General features: G+C 36.4%; 1 protein-coding gene and 1 long non-coding RNA gene across 5 annotated transcripts in view; one reads left to right on the forward strand and one right to left on the reverse strand.

The window, feature by feature from the left end:
• The first annotated feature begins 976 nt into the window (after nucleotides 1-976).
• On the forward strand, nucleotides 977-10477 carry LOC127869095 (uncharacterized). 2 transcript variants are annotated; one of them, XR_008044396.1, is made up of 5 exons: nucleotides 977-1125; nucleotides 1358-2249; nucleotides 7044-7137; nucleotides 9633-9857; nucleotides 10363-10477. It is a non-coding gene; the product is annotated as an uncharacterized LOC127869095 (long non-coding RNA). The 2 variants fall into 2 exon arrangements; XR_008044397.1 differs by lacking the exons at nucleotides 977-1125; nucleotides 1358-2249 and adding an exon at nucleotides 2257-2436.
• LOC127869082 (netrin receptor UNC5C-like) overlaps nucleotides 4653-17136 on the reverse strand; it is a 182287-nt gene continuing 169803 nt past the window's right edge. For all 3 annotated transcript variants that reach the window (XM_052411372.1, XM_052411371.1, XM_052411373.1), the window contains 6 exons: nucleotides 16367-16533; nucleotides 15507-15743; nucleotides 13885-14031; nucleotides 10287-10457; nucleotides 9623-9849; nucleotides 4653-7988 (listed from right to left, as the gene is read on the reverse strand). In XM_052411372.1, the coding sequence (XP_052267332.1) occupies nucleotides 7817-7988; nucleotides 9623-9849; nucleotides 10287-10457; nucleotides 13885-14031; nucleotides 15507-15743; nucleotides 16367-16533 (1121 nt within the window). In that variant the 3' untranslated portion in view covers nucleotides 4653-7816. The remainder of the gene's footprint in view (nucleotides 7989-9622; nucleotides 9850-10286; nucleotides 10458-13884; nucleotides 14032-15506; nucleotides 15744-16366; nucleotides 16534-17136) is intronic.

A 17136-nucleotide genomic window follows, 5' to 3' on the forward strand; every position in this document is an offset into this window, starting at 1 on the left:
TTATAATATTGAGGTTGAAAACCAACACATCTTTATTCTTGTATACACAAGTTTATTGCTTGAACATACACATATAAGAAACCGACTTTTCTAGCATACATGGTAGCTGAAATAATTCGCGTTCAGAATAAATTTGAGTCTGCCAAGAGTCTGCCAAAGCAAAAATCATCAAAAGACTCTATGGCGGCAATTTATATTGACTAGCATACATGGTTAAATAATCAAGCGTTACAACATCTTAAAATTTAATAATGTAATTTATGACTGTATCAATTCATAACTAAATTTCAAATAAACCTACAAGATCAATATTTTAATCATGTCATGCCCAACAAACGTTTTATATAAACTACATTTTACATAATTATATATTTCAATTTTAGATTTTAATAAAATTAATAACTGAGTTTAAGATAAAATTTTAAATTGTATTTATTTTTCAATTAACAATAAATTCGGATTATCGGTGTTCAAAATAACGGTGTTTAAGTGTACATATTTATTTTTCACGAAATAACATGTGTTTTCAAGAATGTTTTCAAAAACAAATTACTACCAAAAATGACTAAGGTAACGTAGTGTATTCAAAAGTGGTACGAAGTCTCCATGGAACGTGTTTCCCCATAATTACGAATTTGAATTTAAAGCAAGTGCATAATGATATCAATTTTAAGATTACAAACTGAAATAACAATAAACACCTACCTCGCAAACTCTTGTTTATCGTCGATTGTAGGTTCCAACTTCTCTTATTATTGAACAAAAATGTTTACATTCAATAACAGCACAGTTTGAAAATCCAATTAGCCAGTAGGTCAGTGAAGCTCGATTGGTCATTGTCGGCTCGGGTACTACTTACATGTACCCCGGGTACTCTTAAGTATACTTACATGTACCCCGGGTACGGTAAATATACTTAATCGTACCCGGTCGATATTAGACTGTACCCAAGTATTTCCGCCCCAAATCCGATGTCGTAAAACGCGCTACCGATTATCTTAAATAAAACTTCCCTTTTTAAAAAGAGATTAAGTATATTTATCGTACCCGGGGTACATGTAAGTATACTTAAGAGTACCCGGGGTACATGTAAGTAGTACCCGAGCCGACAATGACCAATCGAGCGTAAGTAAGGTCTTGCATCATCTTATCTCTTTTGATCTTTTGTTGCTAATGGACGTATTCTTATTTACCTATATACACTTATACGTGTTTGTGATATTTATATGTAACTAATTTGGAAAAAAATATAGCACATGTTCATTTGGAACACTTTACAATTTAATCAATATATTTGGACAAAACATATTGGCGACGTATTCTTTGTCTGTATCTCTAACATATGTTTGTTTAACAGCTGTCCGTGCATTTGGATAAGGACAGGAACACTACATAGGCTCCGATACACCATGGCCAACCGCTGAAGGTCACCTATACCAGACTGAAGTATAGACCGTCATCTCTGCCATTGCTGTTAATACAAAGATAAGTGATATCATTTTTAAAGGTCAAATATGACGTTAAACAGGTGTGCTTAAAGAGATAATTGTGATGTGCGCTTGTTGTTGACTTCCTTTGGTAAGCATTACTGCTGTTGGTATGCAGACAGACAACACTGTCCATTCGACTCGATTTATAGAGCTAGGACGTTTTAACATTGTTGGCGCTCAAACTCGGGCAAGGCTCCTCAGTTTACATCGAGGGACACACTTTTTTGCCCGCAAGCGTAAACACACTGACGTGGGTCGATGGTGCGAAAGCGAGTTCGAGTCAGCGTAAACAGTGTTAAAACGCCTTAGCTCTGAAAATCAAGTCTAATCGATGGCATGTTCGCTCTGTTTTCCAACAGGAATACTGTTTACCAAAGGCAGTAAGCAAGGTCTTGCATCATCTTATCTTTTTTTTCAGTGCTGCATTATAACGTAAACTCTGACCTTTTGTTGAAAATGGACGTATTCTAATTTACCTATATACGCTTATACGTGTTTGTGTTACATGTGTATTTATATGCAACTAATTTGGGAAAAAATATAGCACATGTTCATTTGGAAAAATTTACAATTTAATCAATATATTTGGACAAAAAATATTGGCGACGTATTCTTTGTCTGTATCCAATATACGTCGTGTTGGTATCTCTAACATATGTTTGTTTAACAGCTGTCCGTGCATTGTGATAAGGGTAGGAACTCTACATGGGCTTCGATACACCATGGCCAACCGCTGAAGGTCACCTATACCAGACTGAAGTATGGACCGTCTTTTTTGCCCGCAAGCGTAAACACACTGACGACACACTGACGTTGGTCGATGGTGCGAAAGCGAGTCCGAGTCAGCGCTAACAGTGTTAAAACGCCTTAGCTCTGAAAATCAAGTCTAATCGATAGCGTGTTCGTTCTGTTTTCCAACAGCAATACTGGTTACCAAAGGCAGTTAGTAAGGCCTAGCATCATCTTTTTTTCAGTATAACTCTGACCTTTTGTTGCAAATGGACGTATCCTAATGTTTCTATATATGCTAATACGTGTTTATTTTATTTATCGGTATTCTTCTTTATCGGTTACTCATGTTTGGTTTTGTTTAGCTGTTCACTTCACGTAATCTTGTCAACGCCAGAAACATGTAAATAATGTAACCACGTAAAGACCACAAATTATGTTGGGAGAACTTTAAATCCTATCCTTTTTTCAGGTGCGTGGATTCGATATAATGATATTGGTGATGGCGGTGGTGGTTTTGGTGGAGATGGTTTTTGTGATAGTGGTGGTGGTGATGATGATGATTAAGATAGTGGTGGTGATGAAAGTGGTGATGGTGGTGGCGATGAAGGTGGTGATGGTGATAGTAGTGGTGATGGTGGTAGTCGTGATGGCGGTTTATTAGTGACGGTGGTGGTGATTGTGATGGTGATGATTTGGTGACGGTTGTGATGATTGTGATGCTGATGGTGGTGGTTATAGTTTTACTGATGTTGATGATGGTCATTGTGGTTGTGATGTTGGCGGTGATGGTGGTGGTGATGATGGTTGTTGTGATGGTGGTGCTGACAATGGTGGTGATGATTGTGGTCATTTTGATGGTAGTGGTGGTGGTGTTTGTTTTGGTGGTGATGGTTATGGTGGTTTTGGTGGTGGTATTGGTGACATAGATGGTGATAATGGTGGTGGTGATGATTGTGGTCGCTTTGATGGTAGTGGTGGTGACGATTGTGGTTATGATGGTGGCTGTGGAGGTGGTGATGATGGTGGAGGTAATGTTGGTGGTGATGGTGGTGGGTTAGTGACGGTGTTGGTGATTATGATGGTGTCGGTGATGATGGTGGTGTTGGTTAATGGTGATGAGGGTGATGGTGGTGATCTGGTGACGGCGGGGATGATTGTGATGCTGATGGCAGTAGTGTTAGTTATAGTGAAGTTGATGATTGTCATAATGATGGTGGTGGTGATGGTGGTGGCAATGGTAGTGGTGATGGTTGTGGTTTTGGTGGTGGCATTGGTGACATAGATGGTGATAATGGTGGTGGTGATGATTGTGGTTGCTTTGATGGTAGTGGTGGTGACGATAGTGGTTATGATGGTGGCTGTGGAGGTGGTGATGATGGTGGAGGTAATGTTGGTGGTGATGGTGGTGGGTTAGTGACGGTGTCGGTGATTATGATGGTGTCGGTGATGGTGGTGGTGTTGGTTATTGGTGATGAGGGTGATGGTGGTGATCTGGTGACGGCGGGGATGATTGTGATGCTGATGGCAGTAGTGTTAGTTATAGCGAAGTTGATGATTGTCATAATGATGGGGGTGGTGATGGTGGTGGCAATGGTAGTGGTGATGGTTGTGGTGATGGTGGCGGTAATGGTGGTGATGATCGTGATCGTTTTGATGGTAATGGTGATAGTGGTTGTGGTGGTGATGATTGTTGAAGAGGTGGTGATGGGCATGGTAGTGCCATTATAGTAGTGTTTAAAATGAGGCCTTAATTGTTTTGTTGCGATTTTAAACGTATTCCATTTTGTTAAAAAGTATGTGGTAATTTACCACTCGATACATTGGTCACTCCATACTGCATTTTATTTCTCCCATGCTTACCATCAATATTGACAAAGTACAATTCCGTGGAACATTTTCCCTGATATCCTTTTTCAAGAAGTCGTTAATTTTTCCTAACAATTTTGGGCAGTTGTGTCTACTAAGAACTGCGTATTGTTTTCACAATAATTCATTAGTTGTTAAAATCCTCATTTCAAACTAAGACACTGCTGCACCTTTGTTAAAAGGTTCACTACAATACTGTGCATTTGTCAATTATAATTCTGTGCATTTCTGCAATTCTAATATGTGCATTTGTGCAATTTGAATTCTGTGCATTTGTGCAATTTGAATTCTGTGCATTTCTGCAATTCAAATAGTGTGCATTTCTGCAATTCAAATTATGTTCTTTTGTGAAATTCAAATTCTGTGCATTTCTGATTCGAATTCTGTCCGTTTCTGCAATTCTAATTCTGTGCATTACTTCAATTCTAATTCTGTGCCTTCTGAACTTTTAATTCTGCATTCTGCAATTCTAATTCTGTGAAATTTGTGCAGTTCTTATTCCATGCATTTCTGCATTCTGTAAACATGCCACTTAAGTAAGCAAACAAATAAAAAACGACCGGATTATTGCTTGATTTTGCATTTATTTTGTAGTTTGGCATTATTTACAAAACATAAGTTAATAATAAAATGTCAATAATACACAATATTATGAACAAAAACTCAATATTTAAATATAAAAGTTATATGCATTACATCTGTTTGTTCATTGTGAGATACAAGATACATCAATCATGGCCAGAAACCAGCAAGAAAGATGATAATTTAAATCAAAACATTTTAACTAAACAGTTAACAGGGATGCATTTAACACTTAAATGCTAGCCCTATAATATAAAATATCAACTGAACAGAGCCATTTATGCTTGAAAGAACAACTAACGAAAAAAATATATTTGGAAAACGGGCACATCTTTGGTCTCCAAAACATCTGGATACATAAACTCAGATTCAAATATGCATAGATAACAATATCTTCTTGATTTTTTTCTCCCCTGAATACATGTGGTGATAGTTGTAGTAGGCCTTTATCAGTAAAAGAAACTAACTAACTTTATCAAACATAACTATTAGCAATATTGCAATATTCAGCATTTATGTTTTGTTTCAATAACTTAGAAAATCGTTAAAGAGTTTTTTATTTGTGGATGACATTAATTTAACTTTTACGGACACTAAATTAAGTGGGATAAAGAGAGAAGAATAAAATATAATTGAAAAAAGTGGGGTCAAACATGGGGGTAACTAATAATATTATTTATTTGTGAATTTTCTGTTATTTAGCAACTAATTTGTATATCTTTCATAATATAATTACAGTAGGCAGATGAACAACCAACATTACAGCACTGCATCCTACAGTATTGACTAGAACATTCCACAACTAAAATTTGAATGTCTTTAATAGCAACTGGCAATAATTGAAGGGAAACAACTGCTCTTTTTGTATATAACATAATCTGTGTTACCTCCCTTAGACAGTAAAAATATTTTAACTATATTCAAGACAGAACAGGACAGATAAGAGTTTGCAATGTATACATATTTACAGTCAACAATTAAATAAACAATCTATCATTAAATACATCATTAACAAAACATGTATTTAAAGCAATAGGCAAAAGCAGTTTTCTTAATGTTGCTGAACACATTGTCTGACATTGTTATTTAAACTCACATTTTTAGACTTGCATAAAATGTTCCATCTAATATAACAGGGCACACATTTCTTACTTAAACGATAGTAAATATTTATGAACAAAATTTATTGAAAAATTAGCACAGCACATACAAAAAGCATCAGAAGCATGAACAAAAATTAATTTTGCGTATTTTATATTACACGTCAATTATCAGAGTAATTTCTTTGCATAGCAACTGAATATTTGTGGATAATATTCCCTCCTGCTTGCATCATTACAATACCTGAGACAGATGAAGATTTTGCTCTCTTTCATAATGATTATTGGACATTATGGATTGCATGTGAAACAATCCTTTTGCTTTAGAAGATGCAACAATGTCACCCTTCTCTCTTTATATGAATACATTTGTAGCAAAATCCAGCTGCCAAATCTAATGACAGAACCATGAAGGCATAATTTCTCATGTGTGATGCTTTTTTAAACTTAGAAAATAAAATTTAACTTCACTATAATACTATTTTTTCCCCATCGTAAACGAAGAATTGAGTATTAGGTTGTTTTGTTTTTTATTGTTTCAGATTACACTGGGCTTGATATTCAATGAGAAAAAGTATAACAATGTCTGTCCAAATTTAAGCTTTATGAACAAATAATAAAATTATGATAGCAGTGCTTGGACATCAAATCACGGGTAAAGCCAATACCATTCTGGGTATGCATATATTCTTGCTATAGAATATTTCTCCTTTCTTTGTAATATTTCTTTCTATCTAATAGCAGGCAAAATTAGAACTAGCACAAAACACAATTACAATGGCATCAATAATTGTTGTTAATCATAATCATAATTCTTGCAATAGTGATATCATTTTATGACATCATCATATGACATCCCCTCGGAAAGAACTTAGTCAATATTGTTTTGTACACCTTTTACACAATATATATCAGATCACAGTCAAAGAATGTCTGCTCGCATTGCTTGCCCAATGCCGAAGCATAATTTCTAAATTTCTCATTCTGTACGAAATGCCTAACAGCAATGTCAGATCTATATCCCTTTTACAGTTCGTCACTCTGTTCTTAATAGCATGTAGCTCCAGCTATCAAAGACATACAGGTAGTTTCTCTTTAATAAAACATTTCACTCAGCGTTCTGACCCATTTTTCGATCTTTATTTTCCCACTTCAACATTCTAGCTGATAATTCCAGCCTGAAGAAATTTTCTCCACTTTCAACCATTCAGTAAGATTTCCTTATCAGAATCACACTTTACCTCTTGTCTATTGACCAGCCCTTCTATTTCAGTTTCCACGGCAACAAGGCCTGTCACCAATGCACTTGCACTTGACTCCTTGCGCAGGAAGTGATGTAATATTGCGGCCATCACAGAATAAGTCTGGTAAGTCAGTCTCAATTTCTGACACACATTCACCCTTTTCCTGCGTTGGACAAAGTTCTTCATTCTCAGATAATGTGAATTGTTCCTCACAGTATAAAGCTCTTCATTCTCAGATAATGTGAATTGTTCCTCACTGAATAAAGCTCTTTATTCTAAGATAATGTTAACTATTCCTCACAGAATAAAGTTCTTCACTCACAGATAATGTAAACCGTTCCCTGTAGCCACTAAAGCTAAGCGGAATAGATGTCACAAACTCACTGCATATTTCGACGGGATACTTTATGTACGGGCATCTGAGGCCTGGAAGTGGACTTTACGAACAAGTGATATCCCACAATCTCCTTGAGGATACCATATTCCATATTCTATAGACAGACTATGACCATCGTCCATATTCCTCTATGGTGTCCAATTGTTCTTTGAAAGGACACGATGTCATATTGTTCTTTTGCGGGGTATTCTAATCCAATCCAATGATCCTTAGAGTTTACATTTTATCCAGAAATCACTGGGAGATGAGATAAACTGGACTGATTCCCTTGCCGAGGTCATATGCACGAGACGAAAGATGTCGCAGATTAAAGTGACTGACAGGTCACTAGAAGCGTAACAACCAGCCAAAAACAACTTCGCTGAAGTGCAACATGGCATATACACAGTCTCAAAGCTGGAACCTTCAAAGCCAGGAGCCGATGTCTTTCTCAAGAACAGCTGCTGCGTCCATGCGTCCCATGAAGCGGAGGATGTTCATGAGGTCGGTGACGGCAGTGTCCTCACGATGTATCGCCTCCCAGAGGTCAAGGATGTGCTCCGTGGGGCTGGGCTTTGTGGCAAAGTAGTTGATGTACCTGGAACAAGTGAACAGATTTTGTCTAAGTTTGTGTTTTTAATCATTGATTATTGGAATTCGTTTTTTGTACCAGTCTTCCCCTCTTGTTCCCTTTCTTCGCATTTACTTTCTATTTCTCTTCTAGCACACTTTCTTTCTACTTCTTTCTTTCCCTCTTTCACACGTTCTCCCTTTTACACTTTCTCTCTCTCACCCTTTCATAATATTTTATCTCACACTTTCTCACCCCCCTCACACTTTCTCTCATCTCTCTCACTTTCTCTCCCCTCTGGCTTTTGCTCCATCCTACACACATTCTCTTCATTTCTCATACTTTTTCTCCTGCTCTTGCACTTTTCTACCCTTCTCACACTTTCTCTTCCCCCACCTTCCCCTCACACTTTTTATCCATCTCTCACAATTTTTCTTTCCGCATGTCTCTTTATCATTTTCATTTCACGTTTGTATTTATAAGCATAAAGGAATTAAATTTAACATATGTGAAGACAAATGATTTATAACGTACTCTATTCTATTTACAGACTCAAACAATCATTACAAACACATTTTTCATCCCTAATGCAAACTGAATTGGCTCATTTAAAACAGATAAATCAGTGAATTGGAAAGGACAAGTCCTTTAGTACAAATTAATATAAGTGAAGCTAAAGCAATTATCTTAAATTGCTCAGTTCAAACTAAATTACAAATGTTCTAATGCACAATGCTTTCACATGAGGTGATCAAATAAAGACAGGTGTTTTCTATCATTCAGATCGACAATAGACAATGTGCTGTTTTCTCCAAATAAATAAATGTGAGAGGAATTTCTCAAGTCCCAAAATAGAAAGCCTCAAAAAAATTGTATAATATTCACCAAAACAATTTGCTTTGTAAAATGCACAAACGCATATTTTTTAGATTTTAAAGGGAAAACTTAAAAGTTGTCTCCCTTAAATTGCAATCTAAAATCTTGCACATAGAAATCTTCGAATCTTTATATTTGATTTGATTAATATTAGTTATTCATTATGCAAATACAAAAAACATGCAACCTTACAATTTTTATTTACAATATTAAAAGCCTAAAATATTTTAATCAAATTTGCATTTTTCTTCCTGTATCTCTGTGTACATGTATTTCTATTTGACTTATCTGATATTACCATAATTAATAACTAAGTCACAAATTGCTCAAGACTGAAATATATATATAACAATGAGTTTAGGGAGATGGTGATTATCCCTAAGCCAAATGTACCACCACAATAACCCCTTGATACAGTATCTAAAGATACTGTCACATCCAAGTACTTCATTAAGATTGACATATGAGCAATGCTTTGGGAAAACAGGGCTTAATGCATGCGCAGAAACATCCCAGAACATCCTGTGCAGACTAATCAGGCTAATCAGGGACAACAACTTCCGCTTTAACTGGATTTACGCTAAGAAGAGACTACCTTTAAATAAAAAATACCATACAAGCGGAAACTGTCTTCCCTGAATACCATACAAGCGGAAACTGTCTTCCCTGAATAGCAAGTACTGAATGCACAGGCTAATCTAGGCCGCAACTTTACGCAAATACATTAAGCCCCTTTTTCGCAGAGTGCAGCTCATATTTCAAAATAGAATAGCCAAAAAGTGTACCTATCAACAGTGAGAGCCTGTGCCAGCATTCTCCAGTCGTTGCCACGTGCGCACGGCGTGTCAAGAAGCGCGCAGACCTGTTGGCGTATATGAGAGGGCAGTCGGGAGGGCTGAGAGCTGTCCACTGCAACCACGGAACTCACACCGGAACTCGAGTTAGTCGCCGAGGTAACGGTTGAGGCTCGACCCTTCAACGTGTTACCTAGGGGACTCGAGCATATTGGGGGCTGAAAAGGTATAAAAATAAATAAATTAAATTAATTCCAAAAAAAATTAATATAAAATTCATATTTTTAAAAATTGTGAACAAAACAAACTTTTTAAATTGAGAGCTTGTGAGCATACATCATAATTTTTCTAGAACCACACTGTGTTTGTAAAATAATTATTTTTATATGTTTCAACTTAAAGCAAAGACAAAAGTCAACATCACTGGTAAGTTTATTAATTGCCATGTACAATCTCACTTAATTTTCTTTCGATATTGCTCTTATATGATGGAAAAAAGACATTGACCCAAAATCCAAACGAGCTTTGCTCTACGAAAACCGTCCCTCACAGGATCATCAAGGACTACACTTTCCACTTTGATTGTATTTTTGTAAAGAATTTCAAACCCCCTTTTCCTGAATCCTCACTAAAAAAGAAATTTCTGCCCACATACCTCTTTGAAGTTGGTGTTGATTTTGAGCACTTGTCTGTTACTGAGTATGGCCTTCTGGTAGACCTGTATCTTGCAGCGTATCGCCTCCTGCACACACTCCACCATCTCCAGGCTAAACGAGCAGTGCAGGTTGTTCTGGTTCCCGCTCCAGATGTGCCGGAATGGAATCTCCTGGGAACCAGCAAAACAGGCATGTGACCATGGAGGCTTTTTATTGAGGAGCAGTTGGGGGGGGGGGGTTCGAATTTGGGGCTGCCAATATGCCCCATTCCAAATGTCAAAAAGAATATACATTTTTACCAAATGACTGCCTACAATTTTCAATAAAATGTAAACTTACTTTTGAGAACACAATAATATTCTCAACTGTTTACTTTTTGGTTGCAGGAACACTGGTACTTTTTATAGACACCGACATGTTTTGTCAGTGGACATGATGTCATCCCTTAAGTATATGTATTGACAGAACAAATGTCCTTGTACTGGGCACTTGTCATTGTTTCTCTTGATGACATGTCTTTAGCATTTCATTTAAAGCCCTTCCATACAAAGTAATATGGAGTTACACACAATGTTATTGACCCTTTCCCACTCAGAAACAAAGTGAAAATAGCCTAACTTGGAGGCTGTCCTGTCCACTTTTTATGCTGTTTGCTGCATGTAAGTGTTGGAAATGAAGCAAGAGATGTCTTAAATTTAAATCAGATTTTCTAACGGCTACAAATGCATGAATGTGTGCATCAGAGTGGTCAAGGGTTTATGTGCAGACAAAAAAATAGATCAGTTCTTTTTCATACTAAAATCTGTAGACATAATGTACCGCCTGAGAAGTTTTGTGTATGATTCTTAAAGGAAGGATATCATGTCAATTTAAATTAATTTAAAGTATGTCAGTGTAGAAAAAATAAAGATCTATAGTTCACTGCCCAGCTATTGTGACTGTGACCTTTGATAGTGTACAGCATGCGTTTGCTATAAACCACATCTTCAGAGGTCAGTCATCTGTAGACAGCCTGCGCATCCAATAAAACCTATGATCACTGGAGCGAATATTGTAATTTCATAAATAATAAACAACATAAGTCTAGTTGCTGGAGTTAATGAGCCAAAAGGTTAATTTTTGATTGATTTTGTTGACTTTTAAGTTGTTGAGAGTGAAATCCATGACCACAGGTGTGTATGGAAGAAGATACAATCTCATAGCAGAGTGAGCCAGTACAGAAATCGAAAAAAATAGCAAACTAATTATTTTCAGTCTTACTAGGGGTGCTATTATCCCACCTTTATCAGAGAAAGTCCATCACTGGGCTACAGTTCACATTTTTCATCAATTTGCCAAACATCAACAATCTGACCAATTTTGATTTTTCCCCACCGTGTCTACTACCGTTGCCTTCCCATACCCCCCAGCCCCCTCACCTCATATGGCCTTTCCCTGACCTCTACTTCATAGTTAGACCAGTCAGCATCAAAATTGGGGAGATGTTATCAGATTTGGCATTCTTTGTTAAAACTTTTAGCATGCCATTTGACTTGAAACATGTGTACCGGTAGTTAATAGTCTTGTCAATATTCCCTAGTTAAGGACCCCCCCCCCCCCCCCCTCTCCACTTTTGGGTCATTAATCATTTTCAGATACATGCAAACGATAACATACCAAGTTATTAACATACTTGAGAACCCATCGCTAACAAAATCTCTCTTTCCAACTCGCTTTTGCTGGAAATTCTGAATTCAGTATAAAGAGATGACAAATTCAATGCAAGGATTTTTTCCAATGATGATCTGATCTTTTTCAATGAGCCAGCCCAAAAAAACATCATTCGCTGTCAGCGTCTTACAGAATATCCCAAGTGCTGATCATGCAAAACCCTTACAGATGTTTTTCCACATGACTTGAGAATTTGCCCATGGTTCCACAACGCTTTATTTCTCTCTTCTTACAGTTCTTGCATTTTTAACAATATCTTATCACTATAATACATAATAATTCCTATCAGCATGTTTGTAATGACTTGAGAAACACATAGGAACCAGCAGATGTTAATGTTTTAAAACTATACTCTAAGCGCTTCCATTTACTTTGTTCTGTCAAACTGTTTTCTACTAATGACAGCAGATATTGGCTTAAACCATCAACCTTTTGCCATCTTAATTACAATGACATTTATAAATGGCGCAATATTATAATAGATTACTGCAAAGAAATGGTACAAAGCAGGCGTCACAGAGCACAATTTCGTTGTTGATAATTTTACACATGATTCACTCGCATAATTAAGACATCAATTATTCAAATGATTAAGGTCTTCTTAATAGAGATTTAGAAAAAACATATTCAAAGTATTTTATTTTTCCGGATGAATATCCGAAAGCCATTTTTCAGAATTACAGGTCATTTTTCAGGACACCAACACATTGTCAAAGCATTTAAAAGCATACAGGGCAAAATCAAGGGGCTAATTTGTGAATCCAGGGCAAGTCATTTATGATATTGATTATAAAATTGTCCTTAAACTGATTATAGTAATACTTCAGATGAAAGGGCCCTGAGTCGTCAATCAACGTTCAGACTTTTGCCTCCATTTGTAATTAGATATCAATTCTAAGGGGTCATTTTCAGAGATTTTACAATTTGCAAACAAAAGGGTCTTTGTTTAAAACACTTTCTGAAGTGCATGCTCTTTTAAAATAAAGCCAAAAGCATCCATTTATTTTTGGGATAAAATGAAATCATTAACATGGTAAAAATGATTAATTTTGGGCTCCAACTGCCAATGATATTATTGGATTAAAGATTTAAAATTCATTAGCCTTGGAATAAGAGCCAAATGTGGACAAAGAATGATTTGCTGATATTTAAGAAATCCATAGAATGAACATAAGATTAAAATATCCCAAAAATATTTCAAACATATGCTTATCTGGTTATTTTAATATGGAAGTACTTTAAAATGTCTTTTTCCAAATATTTATCTAAAGACAGTACAAGCATGTAATTTATTTTTTACAAGAACATACACCTTTACTTAAACTATTATTCTTTTTGCAAAGGACAACCACATTATTGTTTATTTTCACTGATGTCCACACTTTATTAAATGCCTTAAATACCCAATCCAAAGTCTGTGTTACATTTTTTCTGTAATTTTATATGGTGAAAAAAAGTGCAAACATAACCCAACCTGTTCCCAGTCCTTTGAAGTAAGTTCTTGTGTGACTTAGGTTACACAACACAAGATATACATACATATATTTAGTATCAGATCTCAAATGTAAAAGCATTCATTCACACATAATGTGCAACATCTGTATGTGTATATAGTATACGGTTATTATTGTTTTGTTTTTTTTCAGATTGGCCATTCATGATTATTAGGAACCATATTAAAATACATCACTAATCTTATATTTGAAAAGTCAGAAATAAAAGAAGCACATACATATATGTTTAACGATCATTTTCAAATTCTTCACCCTTTTAAAAATGGTAAAAGGATGCTACATTTTCAGATAATTTTGGAAATCATTCTGGAAGTTTTGCGTACCAGAGCGGAAAAGGGTTAAACAAAAGAGAACAGGAACTTCGTGAACTCACCTGGTAGTTAGCCGCCAGCTTGCTGCGCCAGCCATTGTTCAGATCCTCGATGGTGAGGCACAGATTGTGGCCGCCATCTTGGAACGGGATCTGCTTCGGGTGGTCCAGCAGTCGCCCGCCTAGCCTGCGCTCCACCTGCATCACACCCTGGCAACGAGAAATTGAGAGCTCAGTGCAAATCAAAACTGTTCTATTTGCATAATATTTGTATTTTAGATAATTGAGACATGTTACGTTAAAATCGTGTTTAGTAACAGAAAGCAGAGGTCTACTAGCTAATGCTCTGTAAAATGTGTGGTGGGCCCTTTATATGAAAACTTGTAAGTCCTCAGTATATTATAGTGTATAAGAGGAATTAAAAACAACTTTGGTGGATTACCTGGATCTTAATTTTTTTTTTCAACTCTGTTTGGAGAATTGACAAACACAGTTAGTGGAACAAACAAACATCTGAAGCCTAATCTATTAATAAACCAACAAACAAGTAAATATTGTCACAGATGTCTTAATCTACTATATCAATCAATAAATCAATCAGGTATCTTAATCGGTGTCTGCCCAGTGCAGCACAGTGCTGATAAGCCCTTACCATTGTGCATATCTTCCCTGAATATCTCATGGAGGTAGTGCACATCATTTCACCATAGCACAAATTATCCAACAATTGCACATTTTCATGAGCTGTTAATTCGTTCAAGATGTTATCAGTCTGTTAGCTACTCAGACATGATTCCAGTATTAAACTGTCAATACTATCTCTATAAAGTTAATGAGAAATCCATTCACTCAATCTCATAACTGCTGCAGCAGAACTGACATCATTAGCGCTCAAGTGAATTATCATAAAGCTTTGTCAAACACAGTTCTAGAAATCGCACATAAACAACATCATAACATAATGCACAATGGCTACAAGTTTTAGAGTGGTTTTATGACAGATGTAGGAGAACCCATATGGACAAGTTTGTGTTTATGGACAGACAAAAGTCGATGATGATTCAAGGATACCCCTTCAGCATGTACTGGGGGGCTTAAAAACACTTTTTGACAAATATGACTTCTTTTGTAAATACTGCATTAATATTATGGAAAAATAGCACAACGTATACTCCCTTCCCATTTACAACAATAAACCGTCGGAGACTGGTGATGCTCCCCAAAGTTTTTTTTGTCCCAATATTGCACTATATATTCAGATAAAAGGAAACGTCTAGTAGTTGGGGGGACAAGAATTGCACTATATGTACAGTTAATGGAAAATTTCAAAGGGCCATTACTCTGTGAAAAATCATCCGACCAGAACTGGCTGATAAAATGCACATCTCGTCTTGGTAGTGAAGCTTCCCATAGAGTTTAATTGAATTCCGGTCATTAATTGCTGAGAAATAGCCCGGACAAAAATTGTGCACGGACGCACGGACAGACGAAGCGGCGACTGTATGCTCCCCCCAAAATTAATTTTGTGGGAGCATAATGAATTGAATATATTCTTTATTAGAGGACGAATCATGTCCTTATTATGTGTACGAAAAACACAAAACAATATGCAAACACAAAAAATGCTAAAATATGCTTAGAATGGTAAAATATGTAAAGTATTAAACAACACTTCATCAACATACTTCTAATGCGTCTGGCGTATCCTCCACTACATAGACTCGTATACTGAAGTCCATCGACGGAGGTAGGGAAGGCGCAAACGCAGCGAGACGTAGGATTTTCACCGCCCTCCCTTGAGAGACGGGCTCGCCTATAAGGGTATAACGCTGTAACTGTTCGGTCATCAAGTGACAGTGCGTCGCGTCAATCTGTGTGTAGATTTGTGTGTTGATCGTCTCCTGACCAAGGGTCACGGCCAACTGTTAGGAGAGAAATGAAACATTACGTTCATAATTGAGAAAATAAAGTTTTCCTGCACAATGTATATTTACCCAAAACTTACAGCCGACTTAAAATGCTAGAAATACTACCATGACATTATTAGATTTAGATTTGTTTCTGTGTAATGAACATTACAAAGTACACCTATAGATACTATGCTTAAAAGAACTATTGACAGCATGTATGAAAACACAAGCATAATATCTATATAGAGTATTTTTCTTCATTTTTACCTAAATCTGAATACATGTACTCACACCCTGTAATGTATCAACGTGGAGAGGTGCCATGATCAGCACATTGGGAAAACTTACAACCCTTTCCCACTCAGAAGTTAAGTGAAAATATCTTGATGCAAACCAAATAAAACCATGACAGCCTGCGCATAGCTCGCAGTCTGTGCAGGTTTTATGCTGTTTGCTGCTCATCAGTACCTTAGGGTTTGAAATGAAACTTAAATATAGTAAGACTAGTCTTAAATTTAATTTGATTTTCTTATGGACTACAAACGCATTGGGAAATGGTTTAAAACTTCTGGTAAGGTCTGACCAAAACAGTTGCTATGGAAACAAGGTCAAGGTTACACCAAACATCATCATACCTGCCACTGAGGGGCCATCTCAAGGGGCGTGTTACTGGAGCACACGGACAGTTGCCAGCCCCCCTGACGCATGCTGGCGCAGTGCTGCAGTGACAACACCACTGGCTTGTTCAGCATCATGCCTGTGGGGCCACACACCACTATGGGGCTCAGTATAGTCTGCTTATCTGAAATTAGGGGAAACAACGTTGTCAGAAAATTTAGGGGAAAAATAATACAACAGTGAGACAAAACACTTCTCTATCAACAATCAACAATGCCTGCAACTTTCTATTCAAGTTATAAAACTTGTCTTTTGAAAATGCATTAAAGAAATCTATTCATAACAATAAATAGAAGTAAAACCAGTAAACTTAAAGAAAACAAGAGCTTGTCACAGTAGTGCCGAATCCCCGCCGAAATGTGTTTGCTTGTATGACAACATTTGTTCTAGAGAGTAGAATAATATTTGTAAAAACAAATAAAGGGAGATAATTCATTATGCTCCCGACAAAAATTTACTTTGAAATTAAATAAAGGGAGATAATTCAATCACTAAGGTAGATAGAGTAATGGTTCTTAGTCACTTCACTTCTCCTCGTTGCCATCTGTTTATATTTCACGTTTCAAGTAAATCCCTTTAGTATATTTAGAGTTATGCTCCGGACAAAAATTTAATTTTAAGTTATATAAAAGGGGAGATAATTCAAAAACTAAGGTAGATAGAGTTATGGTTCTTGGTCACTGCACTTCTAGTTGCCATTTGTTTATATTCTAAGTTTAAAGTAAAT

This window comes from Dreissena polymorpha, chromosome 2 (assembly GCF_020536995.1).
Source record: "Dreissena polymorpha isolate Duluth1 chromosome 2, UMN_Dpol_1.0, whole genome shotgun sequence".
NCBI lineage: Eukaryota > Metazoa > Mollusca > Bivalvia > Myida > Dreissenidae > Dreissena > Dreissena polymorpha.